The following is a 23335-nucleotide window of genomic DNA, read 5'->3' on the forward strand; positions in this document are numbered from 1 at the left end:
ATTTCAGGGCAGTTAAATCCAAATCAAAGGAAGGATCGGGTCTATTTTTTATTGTTTAGGTTACATAACATTATGTCAGTGATCTACTTTTGCAGTTTCTATGAGCAGTAATAGCTTGCCCCATTACAAGACACATGAAAAGCAGAGTCAGAGTTAGAGTATTCTGCAGCATAGGTCATCTTTCACAAGAGGTCCATGGCAAATTTTAGGTTAAACTTTTAAAACTTTTTTTCTTTTTCTTTTTACCTGCACGTACAAAGAGTCCTAAACCACAGAGACTGAGCAGCAGAGACAGGTTTACGGTTGAGAGAATGGACACTGTCTCCAGTGACGCCATTTCAAAAGGCGTGAATGCATTATCCAGCACTGCAGAAGAAAATCTCCATGAACACCAAGGCTATTACCAACATATGTGAAGAGTTGAAAGGAGCACAGATCAAAGTCCTAGAGAGAAAAAAAAATAGTAAAATGTTAAAAAAGAACAAGAAGAGGAAGTCTCACGCCGGGGTGCAGAGACGAGATGATGCAGGATATGCATGAAAAGGCCTCCAATGAAGACATTTCTTTTATTTCACATATCACTGCAGAGCACAAACACAATATTGGGTTTCACACAGCAATAAAATAATATGTCACCAGTCCTCTGTGAACAAGGTCAGACGTTCACACGCTCACTGTTAATCATTGTTGGCTGAGAACTTTGATTTCATAAAGTGCCTGAAAGATTTGCCGTTCAATAATGTCAGGACCGTGGTTCAGAGTTGTGTTTTCCTTAAACCTTCAAGAGCTCAGCTGTCATGGCTTTCATTAGTTATGGCTAATTTTGCAAGGCACCGTCACACTGAGCAAGTATGGAGTTTATTAGGTTTGCAGAAACAGTTCTTTTTGGACTGACTGATGCTCACTCGTGGAGTCTCTAAATCAGTTCAGCTGTTTCTCTGTTTCTGAAAGAGAAACTTTGTTAAACTCAATGTGTGCGCACATTTTCTCAGCAAATAGCACCATACTGCAGCACTTTATATGCTGGTTAATACATGCCAGGGTTTATATCAGGAGAGGATCACTGGAAGATTCAAATAATTTCTAAGTCTCAGTTAGTTTGTATGCACCTAACGATACCAATTAGACCAGAATTATACATTTGTTAAAATTAAAAAATCCGCAGGATGTGCGCAAGTTGGCCTGAGTTATTATAGGAGGTGTTAAAGGTTTATCTGATATAAATGGTCACCACATGGAGATCCTTTAGAACAGGGGTCTTCAACTGATGACAGGTTAAGTAGGGAATCCACTATATGTGTCCTATTTATAACTATACATTATTAACAATTTTTTTTTATTTCAAACCTGTAACAGTAGTATGAATCCATTTTGGCCTGGGTTGGGTGATGGGAGCGAGCTGCACTGTTAGCTTCTCTTCTGCTAATATTGAAGCGTGCTGGAGAACCTGACAGAGTCACCATGCAACATGCGGCCTCGGACTGGCTAAGCAGCGACAGGGGCGGGGCCTATTGTCTACAGGAGGCTTTGATTGACAGGTCTAGTGTGGCGCTCTGTGTGAAACGGGGGCTATTGAGACAACTCCTGTATCGCTGAATGAGTGGAGTGAAAGATAACGTCTTCTGACTCCATTTATCCTTTTACTAAAATATGTTGGGTTCATGGTAATGTGCTGTTAAAGACATTTAAATTTGCGTGGGGAAATTAAAAAATATATATATAAAAGTGTCTAATCAACCAAAGATTTTACGACCTCCCTGCAGTACCTCCGCGGAGCCCCTAGGGGACCCCCTGCTGAAGACCTATGCTTAAGAATCAAAGTTTGAATGTTATCACAGCATCTCTGTGTGATCTGTTGCTGGTCGCAGGAGCACTATTGCTGCATAAAAGTGTTACATTATGAAATAATTAAGTAAATGGTCTCCTTTCACAGCTAAACATGAATGGAGGGATTTATTTCACAAGACCTAAATGTTGTCATTCCCAGAGATCATGTTATTAAAATTGTCACCACTTAGTTTAACACCTCCGATATTGATGGCTGATGCTCGTCATAGCTGACAAGTGTAAAGCAGCGATAATAATAACCTGGTAAAATGAGCTACAATAGAATCCATTGGTAACGACTGAAACGCGTTCCGTGGGTGTCACCGGCTCGCTCACACAAATAGCCACGTCCGTGAGAGGAGGCCTTAGCACGCTGCCAAGAGGCAGAGTCGCTGCGGTCGCCATGACCAGAGATAAGCTGCTAAGCTGCAGATGAAAGTGTGTGTTCATGTCGAGAGCGTGGCATGGTGAGCAGCTGGCTGTGGTCAGCCAGATTTGGGAGCCCTCTGTGACACTACCGGTTAAGACACAGTGGAGAGGAGATTTACGTCACCACACGCTCACACACATTTCTTCACACAGAAGAAGATGCGCCGGTTGAATGTGGATATGTGTTAGTCTGAAAGGAGATCCTTAAAATTTGTCTAGTGTCTGGAATCGATGAATTGTAAACCCACTGGCCACATCACATACACCTGTTCAACTACTCCTTAAAGCAAATATCTAAACAGTCAATTACAGCAGCAGCACAGAGCATTTAGTTCAGGGAGTTTTCAGTAGATATGATCAAGACGGTCTGCTGAAACTGAGCATCAAAACGGGGAAGAAAGTAGATTTAAGTGACTCTGAATGTGGCATTGTCTGTTCTTGCCAGAAACTGCTGACCTATTTACGCGCAACCGCCTCTAGTGTTTACAGAGAATGGTCTGAACAAGAGAAAGGATCCAGTGAGCAGCAGCAGCTCTGAGCAAAAAAATGCCTCGTTGATGCCAGAGGTCAGAGGAGAATGGCCAGGCTGGTTCAGCGTGGTAGAAAGGCAACAGTGACTCAGATAACCGCTTGTTACAAGCAAGACCACAGCGAGTGCCACTCCTGTCACCTAAAAACAGGAAACTGAAGCTAAAACGCGACAGAAGGTTGTAAAAATGTTGCCCGGTCTGATGAGTCTTGATTTCTGCTGCAGCATTAGGATGTTTGGGTCAGAATTTGGTGTAACAAGCAAAAGAAAGCATCACGCCCTTTATCGATGGTGGTGTTGTGGTATGGTCCTTAGTTACAGATGAGTGTAGTTTACATTCCACTGTCTCCCTGACTATTGTAGTTGGTCATGTCCATCCCTTTATGACCACAGCGTCTCCATCTTCTGTCGCCTCGACAGCCAACAGATCTCAGTCCAAGAACGGGACATTCACATTATGGACCAAACTCTCTAAGGAATGTTTCCAGCACCTTGTTGAATCTATAATTAAGGAAGCTATGAATCCAAAATAAGGGCCCAACCTGGTGCTAGACGGGTGTATACTGTATATACTACCTCATGTAATTTTTTTGTTTGTTTGTTTGTTTTAACAATGAGCCATTCTGTGTGGAGAATGAAGGACACAGTAGCACAGTTCAACACACAGAAGATCACAGCTTATGTATTTAAGTGCGAATGCATTTAAACGCTCTTTTCTAAGAAGTCAAACTCACATGGTCTTGTGCCTTTGGGCTCACTCTTGAACAGTTATGACCACCAATGTGTGCACCCACATCAAATAAAGACTCCAGAAGACAGTCAGTTTATAAGGAACGGGTTCATACTTTAATAAAAGGGTATTTTCCCTTGGCACAGATCTGCTATCAAATAAATAAAGCAATTAATCAAATACAATCTAATATAAACTAAACAAAGTCATGGAAAATATTAGAGGGAGTGGGAAGGGAGTGGGAGGAGGAGGAGGAGAACAGCTAGGGCTAAAGTTTACAACAAAACACCGAGTGAAGGTGTGTCCGTGAGCGCGTGGAGAGACGGATAATTATCCCTCCTGCTAAGTGGAATTGCCGGATACTACAGTAGCTAACAGTATGCAAATGAGATAGCTTAACTGTTATTTAATTATAAATAAGCCTTATATTTTTTTTCTACATGATGCTGCTTTAACCTCTCTGCAGGTCGCTATATACATCCGATTTAACAAAACGCTGATACATGGATCTCACAAAGCAAATCAGTGGTGCGTTAGATACCGTTTTTTAACATGGAGACTCTGAATACTGACAATCCCAAACACCAGGGCAGCTGCACTGAAAGCAGTGGGACGTGACTTGAAATGATTATTTTCTGTAATAACGTGTGACACCCATCCTCGAGTAATAACCTGCAAAATAAAATGATAAAAAGGTAACCTCTGGTGGGCATAGAGGGTTCAGTGGTGACTTGGTTGCTGAAAACAAACAAAAATGAGGAAAAAAATGACTTTTCTTCCTCAAACAATGTAAATCTATTGGTATGATGAAATACAGTAGATGGATAGTGACAGTGCGAGGTTAGCGAGGTTTATAAATTATAGTCTTAATGACAAACAGATGCTGTTGAGGTGCCTTGATCAGGCACCTTTGAGGTTTCTAACGTGGATTCAGTTAATACATGAATGAGAGCAGGGCGTTACACCGGGAGACACAGGGGGTTGTGTGTAGTCAGTGGGCCTTTCTCTGGGTACGAGGGGTTTAAAAATTGCAACCTGGCTGCGGGTCTGACTCACCCAAATTCCTTCAGAAGGCCTCGCTCACCGTGTCGAATCAGACCACCCTGCAGGAGGAACAGTCGCCCGCTTGCCGCCAGTTAGCACAACAAGTCGACCGTTTCCACACTGCTTATATTTAGAGACTCGGATCGGTGTCACCGTCGCCGTTGGGTGAGGCGAAAGCTCCGACAAAGAAGTTACAGTGCTACGAGGGCTCCGGCAGCGTGGACTCGTTGTCCGGTGGGGAAAGCGGAGCGAGGTGAGGAAGCCGAGATATGGAGCGCAGCTGCGACCCCCGTTTGGGAACGAGGCAGATTTCCCCCCGCCGCGTCCCACGAGACGTCCCGTCTGACTGGTGCCTCCGCTAAAGTACGTCCTGCAGCTGTGAGAGGACACTGCAGGGCCGAGGGCAAGACTGGCATGCACCGCATTCCTGCTCATCGCAAACGCACGCACGCCCTTACAGGAGACAAACACAGCCGTTTGAACAATTGGGGGCACACACACACAATCCATGCGTTGACAACTCACTTCCCACGAGTGGATAAGGTTGCCCTTGAGCAAGGCACTTAAACCATCACAGATAAGTATAGCCGCATGAGAGCGGGTTGTTCATCCACGCGACGCTAGCTTCTGTCACATCGAAGGTGACACAGGTGACGCATTCTGGGGTCCCCTGACCGCTGACGGCAACACCTACGGGGCATCATGGGAGAGGATGAACAGACGGTCCCCGGTGCTGGCACGAGGGCAGCAGCGAGCAGTGACTTATGGCTCGAGTGGAGACTGCAGGCCGGGCCCCGGTGTTACCCAGCACCGGAGGAATGAGACAGCTGAAAGAGCCCTCGCCCCGCCGCACCACAAACAGAGCCTTGTTGGCTGGGAGCTGAGGCCACATGGCGGCACGGTGAAAGACCTGCTGACAGCTGGGGGACAGGGAAGATGCCATGGAAACAGAGGGAGCAGCCGTGCGACCCTGAGGCCAGGACGACAGGGCTGCAACTGGTTCGTCAGAAAACCGTGGCGCGGCATGAATATATGCAACTATTAAAAGCTGAAACGGGGCGGTGATGGAGCACTGAGTAATTAATAACATCTTTTAGAGGTATCATTGGACTCAAGTCCGCGATTCAACCTCTGACATTTCGGAGAGTCGAGGGAAAGGAGAGGTTTTGGTACAAACACTGCTGGGATTTGGGGGCGAAGCGGGAACTTTATAAGGTAACGACTGTCTAGAAGTACAACCCAGGGTACTGTTACTCTCGTTTAGGTTTTGACGTTGAGCTACCTGACAGGACGTCTGACAGCTGGAAATTTAGCCAATCGGCCGTAATTACTCAGTTAAATGAGAACAGGTTGAAAGAGACAGAGAATGAGGGAGGGAGTGAGACCGGGTCACTAACAGAGTTGCACATATTCTATTAAAAATGAGGCTCCTAGTGGTCTTAATAAAAATGCGGTTGTGAAGAAAAACAAACATAACAGCTTCAGATAGTGAATACAAAGATATCACATTATCAGTAAAGCTTATAAAATTGATAACAACATATACCTTATGTACAGCAAAGGTTAGTTCATAAATGTAAGGAGCTTCCCACATTTCAGTACTGCAGAGCGTGACACGATTTCTCTTCCTTCAAAAAAAGCTTCCCAGCGATTTGAAAATAACCTCCGAATGATGCTTAGTCAAAGTCACCATTGCAAGAAGAATCAGGATAAAATTAGAGGTAGCAGCAGATTTGGGATCTTTCGTCTTCTTCTTTTTTTTTCTTTTTTTATTTTATTACTTTATAGCGTTTCAACATTTTCGTTCCCATTTTTGCTTACGGGGTATTGGAAGCTTAAATCAAAATCTTCATTTTCATCTTCAAAAAACCCACTTGACAGCCTGCTTTAAATACTCACGCAGCCATGAGCGCACTTCAAGTGGTTTTCAACAGACACCAGTGTCGTGACACTCAAACACACACACACACACACACACACACTCAAGACTAGAAGACACACATTCAGACAATGTCTCACACACGCATACGCACTCTCCCATCGTCTAGGTTCCTTCATATATTTTCATCTTTACGTCACAGTCTTTCATCCTCTTGTCCCTCCTTTTCCTTAAACACCTTTCGGCTTAGTGGTCTGGAACGGATGTCGCGCTGGTTTAGAGCCGTATAGTTCATCAGGCAGAGGATCACAGAGTCAAGGGAAGAGGAACATCTGAGGTGTTCACTGAATCGATGCCTCTGTGCCTCCTCTTGAGCTGCACTGTGATCCTCAGTCCTGTGCCACCGTCCTGCTGCATACCCGAGCTTCTGTAAGTCTGACCATCCTCTTTATAACACTGGTTAATAGCACTGCCTCAGCACCGTTCGTCCTCCTCTCCTCCCCGTGTCCCTCACAATGCAGCTGCGGGGCTAACTGCACAGTTCTTTGAGGAGGAAGCTCCTCGCCGTCAGTGTCTGCTGGCCTGGATGTGTTTGGTGGAGCTGCAGGAGTGCTGAGCTATCCCAGGCAGAGTCGAAAGTCAGGACTGGTAAAAGTGGTGATAGTGGTGGTGGTGTTCGTGGTGGTGGTGGTGCTCGTGCCGCTGCACCACTTGCGCCAGCCCCCCCTCATAGAGCAGCACGCTCGGCAGGTCCCTCACCTGCTCTTTCTCCACCACTTGTCCCGGAGCTGTCAGGGAGCCCAAGGCCCGGTAGCCGTGGCTCTCCTTGGACCGCTGCTTGTGTTTGCGGTAGGGGGCTGCAGACTGATGAGGGGGCGTCTGGCTGGGCAGAGCCGGAGGAGGGGGGGCGCCCCGGTTCCTCATCACCCTGCCGCCGATCTGCGCGGGCGGCGTGCGGCTGTGGGTTTTAGGTGAGCGGAGGGCGTGCTTTCCTGAGTCTTGGCCTCGCGGCCGGGTGGGGTGGAGGCTCTCTGGAACAACGGCGTCCACAACCGTCTGCAAGCGGCGGTGGTGGGAATGGGAGTGGCCATTTTCCGGTTCATGGGAGCGAGAACGCGTCTGGTTGGACGACCGGGTCTGAGGCTCTGCTTTAGCCGGCTCTGTTGTGGGGGCTATGAGGGAAACAGACATACAGTAGGTGTTTACTTTAAACAACTGCAAACCACAACGGTCTCGCAGGACTCACATCCTAAGGCAAAACTCATTATATGGGCGCCCACAAAAATGAGAAAAAAAATGGTTGGAGATATCTAAACATAGGCAAAATAAACCTGTGTGCCAATTGCTGTGCAAACAGCTCTGTGAGCTCGGTTGTACTTAAAAGTTATTCTAGCAGCCTAAATCTTTCTTCACTCAGATAACCCCGACACAACACGATACAGGAGAGATCTCTGTTAGCACTTCCCTCACAGAACCAACATTAAAATAATCACATGTCATCGCCGACCGTAAGATCAAGGCTGCTGTTATTAGACCTAATATTTCACTTCTCACCAGCCCGTTCTGTTGATGGACTTTAGCCTTCAACACTTGATGTATTGTGCTCGCCTGAGCCCAGATGTTTGTACTGGCGAGGAGCGCAGTGGGCTGGTAGTTCCACCTAATGGCTCCAAGCAGGTGCCGCAGTAATGAGGGCCCCTGGAAGCAGCTTCAAAGGGCCACAGTCTGGATTTCTCCCTCCCCCTCTCCCCCCCAACTGGCCCAGGTCCACTCACCGGCTCCGAAGCGGGATGTGTAGTTTTCGATGCCTGCCAGGTCCAAGTAGTGGTTCCTGCGTTCCAGGTTCTCATCCACACAGTGGCGCTGGCAGCCAGGCTGGGTGTGGTGGTCACTGTGGTGGCGCCTGTGGACACAAGCGGCACCTCTCATTAGGTAGGAGTTTAGGCCAGTGAGGTTCACTATGGTAGTGTTTGGAGAAAGTAAAACAAGTGTTCCTTATGATCAGGCTCAGGAAGAATAATTGCTAGAGAAGTGAGATTGTGATTGGAAAATCACAGGTTTGGGAGCGAGCGAACGGCACAGCATGAGAGCTGCCTCTCCCCTGTTTACTCCTCTTTGGTGCAGTGGACGTAAATTTGTGCAAAACTAATTAAAGAGTAGATGACTATTACAGAACTCAAGTGTGGATTAGTCGTTAAACAACCGCTGACCCTGGACTAGTTTTATGAGAACAGTTCTATTTTAAAAACTGGATATGCTTCTTGTTCTTTGTGTACGCACCACAAGCAGTGGTCTGCTCTGTACGCGCAGGTGGGCTTACCTTAGGAGCGCTCTAGACTTCTTGTCTGCACTCTTGGGGTCTTCGATGCTCTTGTCATTTTTCTCTCTGGGGTGGGACACGTCTGCGTGAAAGACAGGAGGCTATTATCAAAGAGAGCAACGCATAGCAGCCACACATACATGCATATATACATACATTCACACACACACGACAACAGTCGCACAAGCCTCAGAAGAAAGCAACCTTTGTTTTGGCGTTTTACTTTGAAGATCTATAGAAAAGGAAAAACAACAATGCTTCATTTATTCTATTTTCAACTCCCGGCCTTTTATAAGGCGTGGAGTGAAAAAAAAACAAAAAAAAAACATGCAGGCTTCAGAAATAGTTTATTAAGGACGTGAGATCTGATGCAGTTTGAAATTAGCATGAAGGCAACCGGCAATATTTTCAAAGCTTGCTCCGTCTGAATCTCTTGACAGATATTTATAGCCGAAACAATAGGACGCAAACACACAGGAATATATACTTTTTGAGATATTTTTCCCTGACTACTTGTTTACCAAGTCGTCAGTGAGAAAAGTTAAGTTGAACGCAGCTATATTTTCCCGGCAGCTCTGAGAAGTGGCGACAAAGAGAGGGGGAGAGGAGGGGAAAAAAGAGAACTTTGGAGAAAAGAAAAATGGCTGTGGTTATCAAAAGGACTCGGCGCATCTCTTAAGGTTTCTTTCAGTGCATTTGAAGGCACTGAGGGAGGGGTGGGGAGGGGTGGGGGTGGGTGGGGGCTCTCCTGGCTCCGTCACTCCCCCCATCATTAAAAATGAACCCCATTGAGTGGGAGAGATGGAGCGACGCCGAGACTACAAGGAACAAAGCTCTGACAGGCCTGAAGCAGCCGCCGTTCTGCATGACAACAAACACATCCCTGGGTGAGCTGACAGCAGGCAACTCAGGGGGGGACCCCAAAGTGCCCCCTCTTCAACGACGCTCCCACCCACTGTGTCACCGTGAGCTTTACCTGCCGCACCTTGTGTGCAGCTCCTCCACCGCTGGCTGGAGTCCGGAGCCACAGAGAGCTTGACCCGCAGTGTCTTGCTGCTGCTGGGAGAATGGTTGACGGAGGCGTCCACAACCTCGTAGATGGTGTGGAGCAGGCTGGTGATGTCCTGAGGGAAAGAGGAAGCAAGAATGTGATAAATCCGCACTTTCTGAGCTTTAAGCGCCCAACAGAGTATAAAAGAATCTTGCTGATTCTTAGCGACATCAGTGCAAAGGCAGATTTTCAATATATTTTACAGAAAAAAAAAGGTAAAAAGAAGAGGAACATTGGAACTATTCTCATGACTACACTCTAACCAAGAATCTGTGGCTTTGTGCATTAAAACCATACATAATAAATATCGCGCTGGCTAAGAATTCAGAGAAGTGACAATGGTGAACAGAGAACACACTGACATCAGTTGCTTCGGCTTTTCAAGTGAAGCGATCGGGGCTGGCTGTGAAGGCGAGTTATAAATTCATAAAAACAAACGTCTTGGCAGTAGCACAGGAGGCTGACATGACTGTCTGCCCTGATATGAGTCGTATTACAGCTCCACACTGTTCCTTAAATCACTGTAATTACATCTGCATGCAGAGCAACATCTGTGGCCACTTTCAAATGAGCTGAGCAATGATATGTACACATACACGTAAGCACGCGCTCAGGCGCACAATGTGTTGCGTCTGACCTCAATTTCAGACCAGGGAAGGCGGAGAAAAAGAGGAGATCAACTAGAGACTGAAAGATTAGGGAAACAAAGAAAAATAACCAGAGCCACCACCATAATCTTGGTACTTTCAAATTAAAATCTCAGAACTTTTGCACAGATGGGTGTATATGCACTTTATACTGACATAATGACTCTTGGGAGTTGGCGACTATCTGGATCTTTTCATAGCAAACCAAATTCTAATTGTCCATAAAAAAGTCCACCTAGTTTGGATGTGAAATGAACTGAACAATGGCACGCACTGTATCTGAAATGTCTAAAGTGTTTTACTGCAGGAAGTAACACATATAGCTCCTTTGACAGAAGTGCAGAGAATTAAGTCTGCACCACACAAAGACTGCACGATTTTCACTCGCTACGCCACTCTGACTCATAAAAAAGACTATTATGAATTCTTCAGGGACCGGTTCCACATACTGGTTTCAGACATAGATGAACCATAAGGAAAAAAAAAATAAAATAAAAATAAAATAAAATGAAATAAAAGCTTCCTGTGTCATTTTTGGTTTCCTTCTCTTTTTTATTTGTGCGAAGGGATTAAAAGAAGTTGGAGAAGAAAGCTTTTCTTTCCCACTCCAAGCCGCCGCCTGCCGTCTCATGAGCCGCGGAGCCACAGGCAATGCCAAAAACACGGCAGAGCCAACCACACAGAGGACAGCTCCAGTCTCTTTGCGCCGTTTCAAGTTGTTCTCAAAAACACGGGCCTTTCTGGATGTTCTCTCAGATCTGTACCAGGCAGTCGCAAGCCACAAGGTGCCTCGCAGGAGCGGAAGCGCACAGGCTTTGCTGGATTCGGTTTTTGGGGAGTGCGATTGAGTTGCAGGCTTCTTATATTCTTACTTTCCTTTTGGGTGTGGCGATACCAGCAAAAGTGAAAGGGGGATTTATTGATTTTTATTCTGGGCAAAGGTGGAATGTTGCTTTGCAAAAGTGAAGCGCTGGGCAGACTTTTCAGCAGCAATCGCTTAAAAAGTAAAAAATAAATCTAGCGTGTGGTGTCGGCAGATGTTTCAAGGTAGTTATTGTCTCTTCATATTTACTTCCTTATTCATTTATTGATCAATCATTACTCTTAACTGCTGATAGAATGAAGATTCTTACCTCTCTGGTCACTTTGCCGTTGTTATCAAAGTCGTAGAGGGTGAAGGTCCACTCCTGCCGGTTGTCCTCCTCCACAGAGACGGCACACTCCAACTCCTGCAACAGCGCGACAACAACAAACTCAGTTCTATACAGTGTGTATGTGAGCGTGTACATGCGTGTGTCCCGCCATTGCCCCAGTTTCGTCCAGAGGGGGAAGTAATAAAGGTCCCGTTCTGTGTTGACACTCACTTCAAACTGGAGCTGTTTCTGTGGCCCCGCGGGAGATTGGCCGTCCCTCTCCTGCATCTTCTCCTCCACACAGCAGCTGTCTGTCTTCTCCGGGGGTAAAGCCACTGCGATGACACACACACACACGCAAAGATAAAAGAGAGAGCCTGAGGATGGAAACGTAAGGTGCAGTCACAACCTGAGGATATGTCATCGCCTTCAAGTGTTTCTTGTAAGCTCCGACATCCGAGTTTGCAATTAAGACGTGTCACACGTTCAAGGGCTTCTGGTTGGACGTAGAGCTACACGGAGAAACCTCTCTCACTGCGCGCATTCTCAAATTGTATATTTATGCTCACATTATAGTGTTTAATGCTGAAAGAATATTACAAAGGCAGCATAGCACTTTAATTGGGTTTGGCTAAGAGATGCACAATCGTTATTACGAATTTGCAAATCAGAGGCCATTAGAAAATCAAAGCATAGACTGGTCTTTCATAGTTTGAACATTTACTTGGTTGCATTGACACTGTTTGTACAATGAGACAAACGGTTTCATGACAGACAAACGGTTTCACAACAGCATTAAATGATCCAAAGGCATGCTTCAGTGCTTCATACTGAGAAATGAGGAGAGAAAAAAAATACATAAATAAATCAAAGCCATATACTAGTATTTAGGCATCGCATTGATTAATTAACATTCCAGGGAGTGGCAGTACTTTACTAAATACTGAATCTGCATTTACTTGAATCCAAAATGTCAATACAAGAAGGAGTGTTAAGACTTCGACAGCACAAATTCTCCAGTGGGAACAGCTCTCCAGTCAGCCACACACACACAGTAATAGTTTAAAGCTCATAGCTACAGCTTACATACCCCAATTGATTCACACCGAGAGGGGATGTCAGACACGAAACTGAATGGCACGATATGTCTAAAACATGACAGAATATGGCAATTGGCATTTGAATCTAAACGGTGGAACGGAAACAGCATGTGAACATCAAAAGGTCTATAGGAGGCCCCCGAGTCCCCGACTCAGTGCAGCAGAGCTCATCCTTTCATTGGAATGACATTCACCGTACATTACCATCCCGAGCTCCTGTGCAGTCAGACAGTCTGCAGGGAGCGCTAATCTGTCACATGCACTTTACCAGTTAAGAAGACCCACCTGTGTAGACTTCCCTTATCACACAAGTCAGTGATAGTTTCACTGTGCGCCACTGTGCAGATGCTCCCAGACAGGGTTCAAAGTGAAAGTGTCACAGTGATATAAGACCTTAATACTTCTCTAATTCAGTGAGCCTAACCTCAGCGCTACGTGTGCCACTGCATTCACAATCCCGATTTGAATGCGTAATACGGGTGTTGATTCAACACATCCGAAGTCACAGTTAAAGGTGGTGTATTTTTGGATAACACTATATTACAAGGTCGCCAACTCTGGAGACTAAATTAGCACGACTGTCGCCGTCTGGTTCAGTCCCTTAGTTTCAGAGAGGGATGTTATCGCAGATCTAATGGTACAGATCTCTTTCTTTGCAGAGTCACACAACATGTAGCTGAGACTGGGCGGACGTACAGGTCGGCCCCTTTGCAAACGATTATAAGTTACAGTCACCCAGATGCTTCGTCCTCGTTTATGTCGGTGTATTTTTAGTTAGATGTGGCTGTGTTGCACCTCGGGTCATTTAACTTTTATCAAACACCCGTCCGCTCATCAACCGAATCCAGTCCAATCCAATAAAGCCGCGTAGACCACACCCCTCTCTCCGCCCGCCCCCCTCCCCCCCCTCTTTCTTCTCCCGCCACACTTTGAAGTTCCATTCTCAAACCTTTTGGAAGAGGATCAGACCGTCTGTAAAACAGAATCACTAATTAATTAAGCCAAGTCAAATCTGAAACACTGTTTGTTTGCTCGCCAACAGAGCAGACACAACAGCCCAATTTCTTTCCTCCTGATCCAAAGCAGATCAAAGCAGACCTGTCTTATCCCTGGGTAGGGGAAAATGCCAGAAATGAAAGGCATCATCCCAGGGAGCTTTTACTAACTTTTTGGAGAGGAGCAGCATTTGGGGTCCTGCTGTTTGATCATCTGAGGTGCTCAAAGGGAACATTGTGTGCGAGGGCAAATCTGTTCCGTAGCAGGCTCAATATGGTGGTGAGATGCTTATCTCTGAGCTAATGAAATGCCGGGAGGAGTAACAGTAATCTGCTATCACCCTCCTCCCCCTCTGGCCCCCTCCCCATCACAGACATAAGCCGTCTCTTTATGAGTGAAGCTGCCGCCAGGGGATTGGCTGCACATCAGATCCGAGGGGCAAGACGAGGGCAGCCGAGGCTGGCAACCTCCATGCCAAGACTGTTCCAGCAGCTCCGCTACACACGTGCATAAATACACACACACACACACACACACAGCGCGGGCAGGTTGAGAAAGCTGCCACACACTGCGAGCAATCACACCCGGCTTAGGTTGGATACTGTATTACACGTAACTGGGCCCGTGCCCGCTCTTACACACAAACCGTGCTGGATACTCAGGTGATTTATGGAAGACCAGGATGGGATGATCTTCCTTCTCCAACATCAGTGAAGATTTTAACTACTCACGAACAAGGTATATAATAATACTTGTGTCTTGTTCAGTTACTTTGTGACCAACCAACTCAATGGGCTTGGGACCTGTGAAGTCTATTCTCCATGCATGCAAGCAGACTTTTGCAGTTAAATTTCTTTACAAATGGCTTTAAGCTTTTACCTGCAGCATATATAACCCGCCTGGTTCACACTAAGAGGGGATGTCAAACATGAAACCGAATGGCACGGCATGTCTAAAACATGACAGAATGTGGCAATTGGCATTTGAATCTAAACGGTGGAACTGAAATATTACGTCAACCCCGAGTCCCCGACTCAGTGCAGCAGATCCCTTCCTTTCATTGGAATGACATTCACCTTACGTAACCATACAGATTTTCTGTGCAGTCAGACAGTCTGCAGGGAGCACTAATCTGTCACATACACGAGATAACAGGACTCACCTGTGTGGACTTTCCTGCTTTAAATGTTTAATACAGGTCACAGTTAAAGGTGGTGTATTTTAGGATTACATGGAATAGGAATATATGACAAGTTCGCCCACTTTTCTTTGTAGACAAATATAGCACAACTGTCACTGTCTAGTTCAGTCCCTTAGTTTCAGTGTTGTCATGTTATCGCAGATCTAAAAAAGCTTTCTTTGAATGTGCTTTCCTATAAATGTGCTGGTTTTGATGTGATGTCTTCTCTCGCTCTCATTTTCCATTTTCTCCACTTTGTGGGATTTCTGAACACCGGATTGAATTGCTAAATAAATACATTTGTCCTTATTTCAGGCTTTACCTGCCTACAAAATGGCCTGCTATATGAACACAAGGACAGGCTATTCCAGATTGGAGAACACTGTTTACCTACAAAACCATCTTTAAAAGGCAGTGTACATGCACAGAAATTTGACTAAACCTCAGCGATCCAAACTCCAATCTTCACCTACACTGATTGAAGCACTAATTCATGCAGCTAAAAGAAATAATCGGACATTTGTTTATTAAAGTCAGTTATCGACTGATTTTGCTGTTAATCACAGTGAACCGACGGAGCAGCACACTCTTAATTAACAACATCAGTCTTCAAGGGAGGACAAGCTTGGCTCAAACGGAGGTTCAGCCCAATGACTAAATATCATCTGAACTTCATTTATCAGTAACATAATCTCATCTCTCTGCTTTTATCAAGCGAGGCTGAACTGAAATAAAAGTGAATTTTCTGCCGTGCCTTCAAATTCTTGGCTGGTTTCATTTAACCCAATTCATTTTCTGCCTGCACCTCACGTCCAATCGTGTCTTTAAATGGGAGGGAGAACGTTTCTCCTCCCAGAGCTCTTAATCCAGGATCACATCACATCGGGGAGAAAATATGGAGGAATGGAGGCACTTTGCACCACCGGGGAGGGGCGGATGAAAGATGGAGGAGGTGGGGGGGCGGTAAAGCGGCCCTCATCAGCACATTGCTGGGGCTTAGAAAATGGGTGTGGAGTAAAAGGGGAAAGGATGAACCACTGGATCAAAGAGACACGCAAGTATTTAAAGGGCTGTTTCACACAGACATTTCGCAAATGTTCGCTCTAATAAATGCGAGACCTGACAGTTTTACATCAGAGAGGGAACAAAAACAGTCCAACGTTCTCGTGCAGGCGATGACGACGCAGAGGAGAGGAGAGGACCTACCTTCTAGACGATAGTGTTCATCACCGATCCCCATGGCACATGCTTCACCCATGGAGTCCTGAAAAGAGGGAAAGAGAGAAAACACTTATATCCCTGGTTCAATGTAAAAGGAGGAGTCGTCATATTTTTGTCACATGAAAACAAACATATTTAACGGTGCACATCCACGCCACAGCTTTACAACGCAGAGTGACATTCCCGACGCGAAATTACAGCGTTTATATATCTATATATGAACAAAGTTTGACAACTGCACGCTGGGCTCAAACAGCGGCGGGAAGCTTTCAGAGGATGGTAATTGCAGGACTAGAGCAATCTAAGAAGGCGACTGGCAGTCAGATTTGAGACTATGAAAGAAGCATCTAAATCACTGCCGCTGGTCCTGAAGTGGATTCTGAGAAGGAGGGAACGTAGTAAGGCTATTTCGGTGGAAGAATATTCTTGCAGCTATACGTTCTGAGGCATGTTTGTATCCCGGGCCCTTTTCACCCGGGACCCCTCTCCCGGCAGATCTGTCTCTCGTTGCATACCACAGAGACTGGAGGGACATGTGATCCCGAGGCTTTGCTGTGGAAAAAGTCTGGCTCAGGTGTCCCTGTGGCATTACATTCATCTGCCCGAAAAACCATTACTCACAGACTGACAAACGCACATACATGCACGAGATCCACCCACAACTTTTCCATTGCACACAGGCTACAGCAAAGAACTTTCCCTCAGTCATAAAAACTAGAGGAGTTACATAAACACTGCTGAGACAGAACGCATTGACAACAGTATTATCAGCGGCGATGATTAACCATGATGACTGATCATTAACGACATAAAACACTTTCCTGGCTGGAAGTGTGTGTTTATTGCACACAAGCCGGCGTGTATGTGTTAGAGGCAAGGCTGTGACGGCGTGAGAGGGGATTTCAGTGTAATCCAGAGAAGCAGAAGGTCAGATCCTACCCTCCTCAGTCTAGTGCTGGCCAGCCTGCAGCGGTGTGGGTGGCCTCAGAAGAAAAAAAAAAGAAAAAAGAAATACAGCAAACTGCAAGACTCATACTGATAGACTGATATTGCAAAGTGGGGAACTAAGGCTGTGTTTGTTGTTGGTGTAAGTAGCCAACACACATTCCCATACAGCTTTATGAACCTGCTCCCGGGCTTTTTAATGCACGTCTGGCTCTGCTCAGCCGAGGCGTGATGAAAGGTCACCGGGAGCCTCCACGAGAACAACAAGATCCCGTTAAGATTAGATAAAAAAAAATACCTTTAGCAATCGAAGCAAATTACACTGGAGCTACAGATGTTACCGCCACAAAGGAATGTGTTTTTCCAACAATGAACTTTCAAACTTCAAACAGTCCTTACTGATGGAGGCTGAAACCGAAGCTCGTGCATGATTTATACGATTGCATCAGTCGTGAAAGCAGAAGACATTTCGCACATTTGCCAGCAAAACTGACCGTACCATTTGTCAGCTGCGACCACAAAATGACCAGTGTCAGTTAACACAGTCTTATTCGATGCATAGTTTTCAGCTGGCACTTCAACAGAAGCCAGCTGATTCTCTTCCAGGGTTCCAGGGCAGCGGTGAACATATTTAATCGGAGCCTTTGCCTTTCATCTCACATTTTAGATATGGTGAAAGAAATACAAGCTTGTACAATACTGATTTATTATTTATTTTGCAATAGCACGGCTACGCTACTGCTTACTAGTAGGTGTTCTACTTTGTTTTAACCTGAGACGTCTATCACAGGTTAATCACTTGTCGTCAGTAGAGACTCCCCTCTGTAATACTGTCATGCATAGTTCACTGCAGAATTAAACAGGTGAACATTACATAATTATCAGACACAATTACTCGAAGTGTAATTTAGATGTCCATTGTTGTGCCAATACACTAACTTCAACCCGGCCCAGAGGGACGGTCATATAAGAGAGTCGGCTGACATCAGTCAGTCACTGTAAATTACTGACAGAGGTCTGCGTTTCCACTGAGCCCCACAAGAATAAAATTACTCCGAAATAAACATTCCTTCCTCACACACACAAATAAACACATGCGCGCACACACAGCATTTTGAATGTGTGTCATTTTTTTTTTTTTTCTTTTTTGATGAATGATTCAGAATTATTGAGAGGTTAGCCAAGAACATGAGAAATGGGGAAGAGGAATGTACTAATTGGTTGTTGTCTGTGGTGATGGATGAGGGCTGTATTATTAGTATGCTGGGGTTACTCTGGGATTTGCTCTGGTCAGTGTTAGACAAAATATCCCATGCTTTTTTCTTACTTCACACACACACACGCACACTTCCTCTGCCGATGAAAAGTCTCTGACCGCTAAACTGAAATGGATATACGAGGGAGCAGAAAAAGAAACAGGAATCGTTTTTCAAACTGGAACAGAGAACCTTTATTTCTCATCATTTCTTGGAGTTTTCACTGGGACATGTCAATGATCATTTCTGACAGTTCTCCTCGCAGCCTGATTAAAAAACCTTCGAGCTATAATGATGTCACAGAAATCTCTAAAAACCACTTCACTTTCAAGCATGGCTGTCTAGTTTCTGGCTTTGGCACTGATTGATCAGATGATAAAAATAACACGCAGAGGTCCTAAAAAATAAGCGTTTCCTGCCAGCCAGTTGGTCATGAGAGCGAAAAGACTTTTTTTTTTTTGGTCAGCTCCAGAAAGAGGGAAGATTTATAAACAGAAGAAACATTTATATGTCGCCTCTCCAAAAACCCCACAGGAAAATGTTTAATCTCCTCAACCTCGCCTATGAGCCTAATTGCAAAGTTATGTACTAAGAAAGGAGTGAAAGAACTCCTACTCCTCTGGATCTTCTTTTGATTAGACCTGAAAGTCCTCACTCCTTCTTGTAATAATAATAATTTAAGTAATATGAGTCAAATTCTTCAGGTCTTTACAGAGAACATGTTTTGTTGTATTTAGGCTTCTACACTGTAATGCCGCAGTAATGGAAAGCTCAAGTTAGAGGAGGCTGGTAAGACTGTTAAACATCTTAATTCTATTCCATAAATTCTAAATTCATCTGAATTAAATATCTAAAGGGACATTATCGCAACCTAAAGACAAGGTAGCAGTTGTAGCTGGTCTAGTCGGTCTGGTTTTAAGGCCACAAAGAACAAAAGCTTGAGATCAGTCCCTTCAGTCTCACTTGAAATGAAAAGGCTCACTATGGTTTTTACCCAGAACTGAAATGCAGGTCATCCTCTTCTAAAGTCTCTTCTCCACTAATGAGCAGAGACAAGGCTCAACTGACGCAACATTAACAAAGTGAGCCAAGGCTATAAAGGAGAAATTAAGTTCTCTCTTAAAATTCTCCCACATACACGACATGTCTACATTAATCCTGATGTCCACCTGTATACAAAATAGTGACCATAAAAGAGCCATCAGTCTTTTGAATGCAGATGGGCTCGTCTAGCACCCTCGCTAATTCAAGGGTCATGGATCACTGTGGGAGAGTACCTCAAGGAGGAGACTCTCCCTCTGCTAGTGGCTTAATCACAGCTTAAACAATGGAAATGTGAAATGGTAGTGTTTCACAGACCGGGGTTACTATAAAAGTTATTTAATCAATACTACAGAATACAGGTGAACTACTGATTAAGAGTGTCTCACAGTATTTGGTCACTTTGTCTCTGCCTGTCCTTGTGATTTGGGACCCAAACTGTTTAAGGAAAGCTACAGCAGGGAATCACTTCTCTGCATCTCTGCAGGATTCAGTCAGGGGTGCATGCTTCAGGGCACAACAAGCATCTTTCCACTCCACTTGGGACCAGCTAAAACAATTTTCCAGACATGATGTTAAATGTGCTGTGGAAACCAGAGCATAAAACATTTTCCTTTCAATAGCAGCCAGGTCCTTCAGAGCTTCTTCAGGGCCTTTAGGACAAGAAATTGTGTGGCCCCTGCGTGTTTTAAAGTTGTTCAAGTCCCTTCACAGAAAATGATTTATTATTGGGCTGTAACACAGGACACAGTGTGCCGGCCCCATTACAACATCCCATCTACACTGCTTGTAGGGCCTGAAGGCTTGTTTGGTTTGGCCACTGGAGCTGTTTGGCAAACCTCATCAATGGCACACTTTATAAATGTGGATTTGGACACGCCAAAAAACAGATGAGCTTATTTAAGAGAAATACTAATATTTACTGAACTTAGAACCTTTAGTGTTTCTCTTTTAATGGTGACCACTCAGCCACACTCAGTATGTCTTGCTCAACAAAATAATACAAACAGAGGCTTCACTCTGGTAACTAATAATCCATTATGCCCCATTATAGTGCATCAACTGTATCTGAGTAATTCCGAAAATATTATTTGAACTGCAATGATCCAGGCTTTAAGAAAACACAGCAGATACATTTTTTCTAGTTAACAAGCTTAAAGACTCACAGATGAACCTCACCAGCACTTAAGATTTTCTTCAAAATCAAAATAAGTATAATGTCTGAAATGAGTTTTTGCCTTTGAATTTTGCTTAAATTGCAGTGTTTATGCCCTATTACCCTGGATAGCGCAAGAGAAAAAGAGAAAGTGAGAAAGACAGTGAGCACATGCTGGCCCAGAACCGACTTGGTGAGTTAAGACAGAAAGTTGCCTCTAGCGTCATCCTTACTCTGGCTCTGCAGACATGGACCCGCTGGGCCAATTCTTTTCTGCGAGTCTGTGTTTGAAGCAAAAAGGGTACATTAAAGTGCAAGTAATATGTACTTGTATGTGATTGTGGGAAAGTCCCACAAGGCCTCTTGGCCTCTATGCTGTCTGCCTCCATGACCCACCACACAGGCTGACAATTTATGCGGCCGACGACAGCTCCCCCTGATCGCGCGCCAGGGCTCAGTGGAGGCAGGCCTCTGGAGCAATGGCAGCACTACTGGCACTCCATCAAAACCCAGGAAAAATCTCATTAGGAGTGTGGCTGGTTGCCTCCTGCTAGGTCTTCCACCCAGTGCAAGAAAACACTTTGAGGACGGGGCAACGTTCTGAGCAGCAGTGCCGTAATGAAGTGGGGGGCGACACACATGAACAGCCATTAACCTCAATGAGCGGGACAGGCAGAGGGACGGGAGAAGTCAGGGCCGTGCAATGCTTCTTCGCCTTTCAGACAGGAGATGGCTGAGGTCACTGACACTCACATGAAAGCCACCCAGCAGTGGAGAAGATGCAACAGAGAACTGCAGAAAATGAGAAGTGATTCCTCAGAGTTGCGCGAAGCATGTGCAAAATCGGTGCACATACAGTATATAAACTGAACACCACAGGCTGTATCATTGAACAGAAGAATAACAAAAAGCATATGATGCATCAGTGTCATTGTACCAAGCGTGTGGAGATAAACTTAAGTTGTCACCATGTCCCTTAAATCTAGCACACTTGGCAAATAAAGTGATTGTGCGTGAGCCTGGATAGAAGCCATTAGCTAAAGTTTATGAATTACTAATGGAGAAAACAGCTGCATCGCATGGGAATTTTCAAAAGCTCCAGAGCTCACACACAGACCTGATGTTGAAAACCAAGAAGTAAAACAACAACAAAAAAAAAACCTCTTATTAGTTTTAGAGCTGCAAATTAGCTTATAGGTGTAGTGTTACTCGCGGAAGACCTCAAGAGAGGAAATACCCATCCCCCCTCCACCATCCCAAAGAGTAAACTGAGATACACCGGAGGCAATTTCAAAGGGCTGAGAAGCACAAGTCTCGGATCTGGAGCGGTGCCTATCCTGCGATGTGTGGTAAGTGTGGTGGTGCCACTGGGGGAGAAAAATGAACCACCAGTCATCATCAAACAACAGTTTAGACCTGAGTCCGGGCTCCTTCTCTTCCAGCGCTTTATGCTGGAGCGCTCCTCACCTAACAGCAACATTAAACAGCCTCATTCAAAGCACCACGTAGCAGTAAAACATGACGCCCGAGATGGAGCCAAGATAGAGGGTGTTGATGTGAGGTAGTGAAGCGCTGCTCTCCCTCTGAGTGAGGCTTCAAAGGGGATCAGTTTTCACACATGAAATAAAGATCTCAGATAATCATATAGCATAGCAAAGCTGATGTTAGACAGGCCCATTTATGGATGGAAGGGAGATAGGGCCAATTTTCAAGCAACACCTACAGATGGAGAACCGTGGCAAATGAATGTCTCCGCAGCCAAATAAGATAAATCACTTTTTTTTCAGACTCATCATCACACGATCGCTGAGGTTGTTTTGTTGAATTTGCTCCAAAAGAACAGATGCTTGCGAAATGAAAATGCCAGAGCTTTACAACGGACTAAAGCAATGCGTGAAACTCAAAGTCTGTAATGCCAAGAGGAAGCCATATCTCCACTGTTTTACAATGCAATTTTATGCCTTTGATAAGAAACTCCTCGATGCCTTTCCAGAGGTCACGGACTATAAATCTTTTGATGTTGAGTCTTTCACATCCACCCTTTAACAAAACATCAGCTATCTGGTGGATGCTTTTAATCTGAAGCACCTCACAGTACATTTAGTTGGCGTGCATGCTTTATTATTCCGTACAAATGCTACACATCTGAAGAACATTATTGTGGTTTTAGTATTCATCAAACAGACATGAGACTCAATCAGATGGGAAAACTGTGAAAGGGGGTTGAAAGACCAAACTGCACTTAGGCCCCAAATCATCCCCAGTGCTTTCTCTTCTGCATCTCAACCACTCGGTCCGTCTTCATTTTTCACTCTCTCTAAATAAAGTTGAGTAGATAACAGACTAGAAAAATAATTCCTTAAATTCTGCCGACTGAAGAGGTCCAACGTGTAATTTGACGTCTGGGAGGGACCTTCAAAAGACGGACACCTTCTCTGCAGACTGGTCGGCCCCATGTCTGACACCCCTCAGTCACGGCACACCCACCTCTCTTCCTGCACCCCAGGAAGGAAATTATAGCCACTGAGTAGGGATCCATCACCAGGCAGGTTGGAGGAAGCAGCTCTATGATTAAAGTGTGCATGGTCAGCAACACACAAAGCTGGAAGGGAATGAGGAGGCTGCACATGCCACAGGGCTTACCGTGTTAACTCTAGTTCATGACACAGGTCACGCCGAGATTCTCCACACACAAACACACACCAGAAACATTTCAGCGAGGCTGAAAAACTCTCGGCACATGGAGGCGGAGGGGTCCAGAGAGTAGATTTTCACCCTGCATTAGATGTATGTGTAAATGAATCCTCTGACGTCGCAAATGGAGTGTACATTTTTTATACACCTGCTGTTT

General features: G+C 45.1%; 1 protein-coding gene across 2 annotated transcripts in view; it reads right to left on the reverse strand.

The window, feature by feature from the left end:
• Positions 1-3608: 3608 nt before the first annotated feature.
• nkd1 (NKD inhibitor of WNT signaling pathway 1) overlaps positions 3609-23335 on the reverse strand; it is a 30528-nt gene continuing 10801 nt past the window's right edge. Inside the window, exons 4-10 of one of the 2 annotated variants that reach the window (XM_047580801.1) lie at positions 16072-16129; positions 11821-11924; positions 11590-11685; positions 9735-9882; positions 8759-8840; positions 8214-8341; positions 3609-7610 (exon numbers count right to left, since the gene is read on the reverse strand). In XM_047580801.1, coding sequence (XP_047436757.1) covers positions 7078-7610; positions 8214-8341; positions 8759-8840; positions 9735-9882; positions 11590-11685; positions 11821-11924; positions 16072-16129 — 1149 coding nt within the window. In that variant the 3' untranslated portion in view covers positions 3609-7077. The remainder of the gene's footprint in view (positions 7611-8213; positions 8342-8758; positions 8841-9734; positions 9883-11589; positions 11686-11820; positions 11925-16071; positions 16130-23335) is intronic. The other variant, XM_047580802.1, reaches the window with a different exon arrangement.

Source organism: Mugil cephalus, chromosome 3, assembly GCF_022458985.1.
Source record: "Mugil cephalus isolate CIBA_MC_2020 chromosome 3, CIBA_Mcephalus_1.1, whole genome shotgun sequence".
NCBI lineage: Eukaryota > Metazoa > Chordata > Actinopteri > Mugiliformes > Mugilidae > Mugil > Mugil cephalus.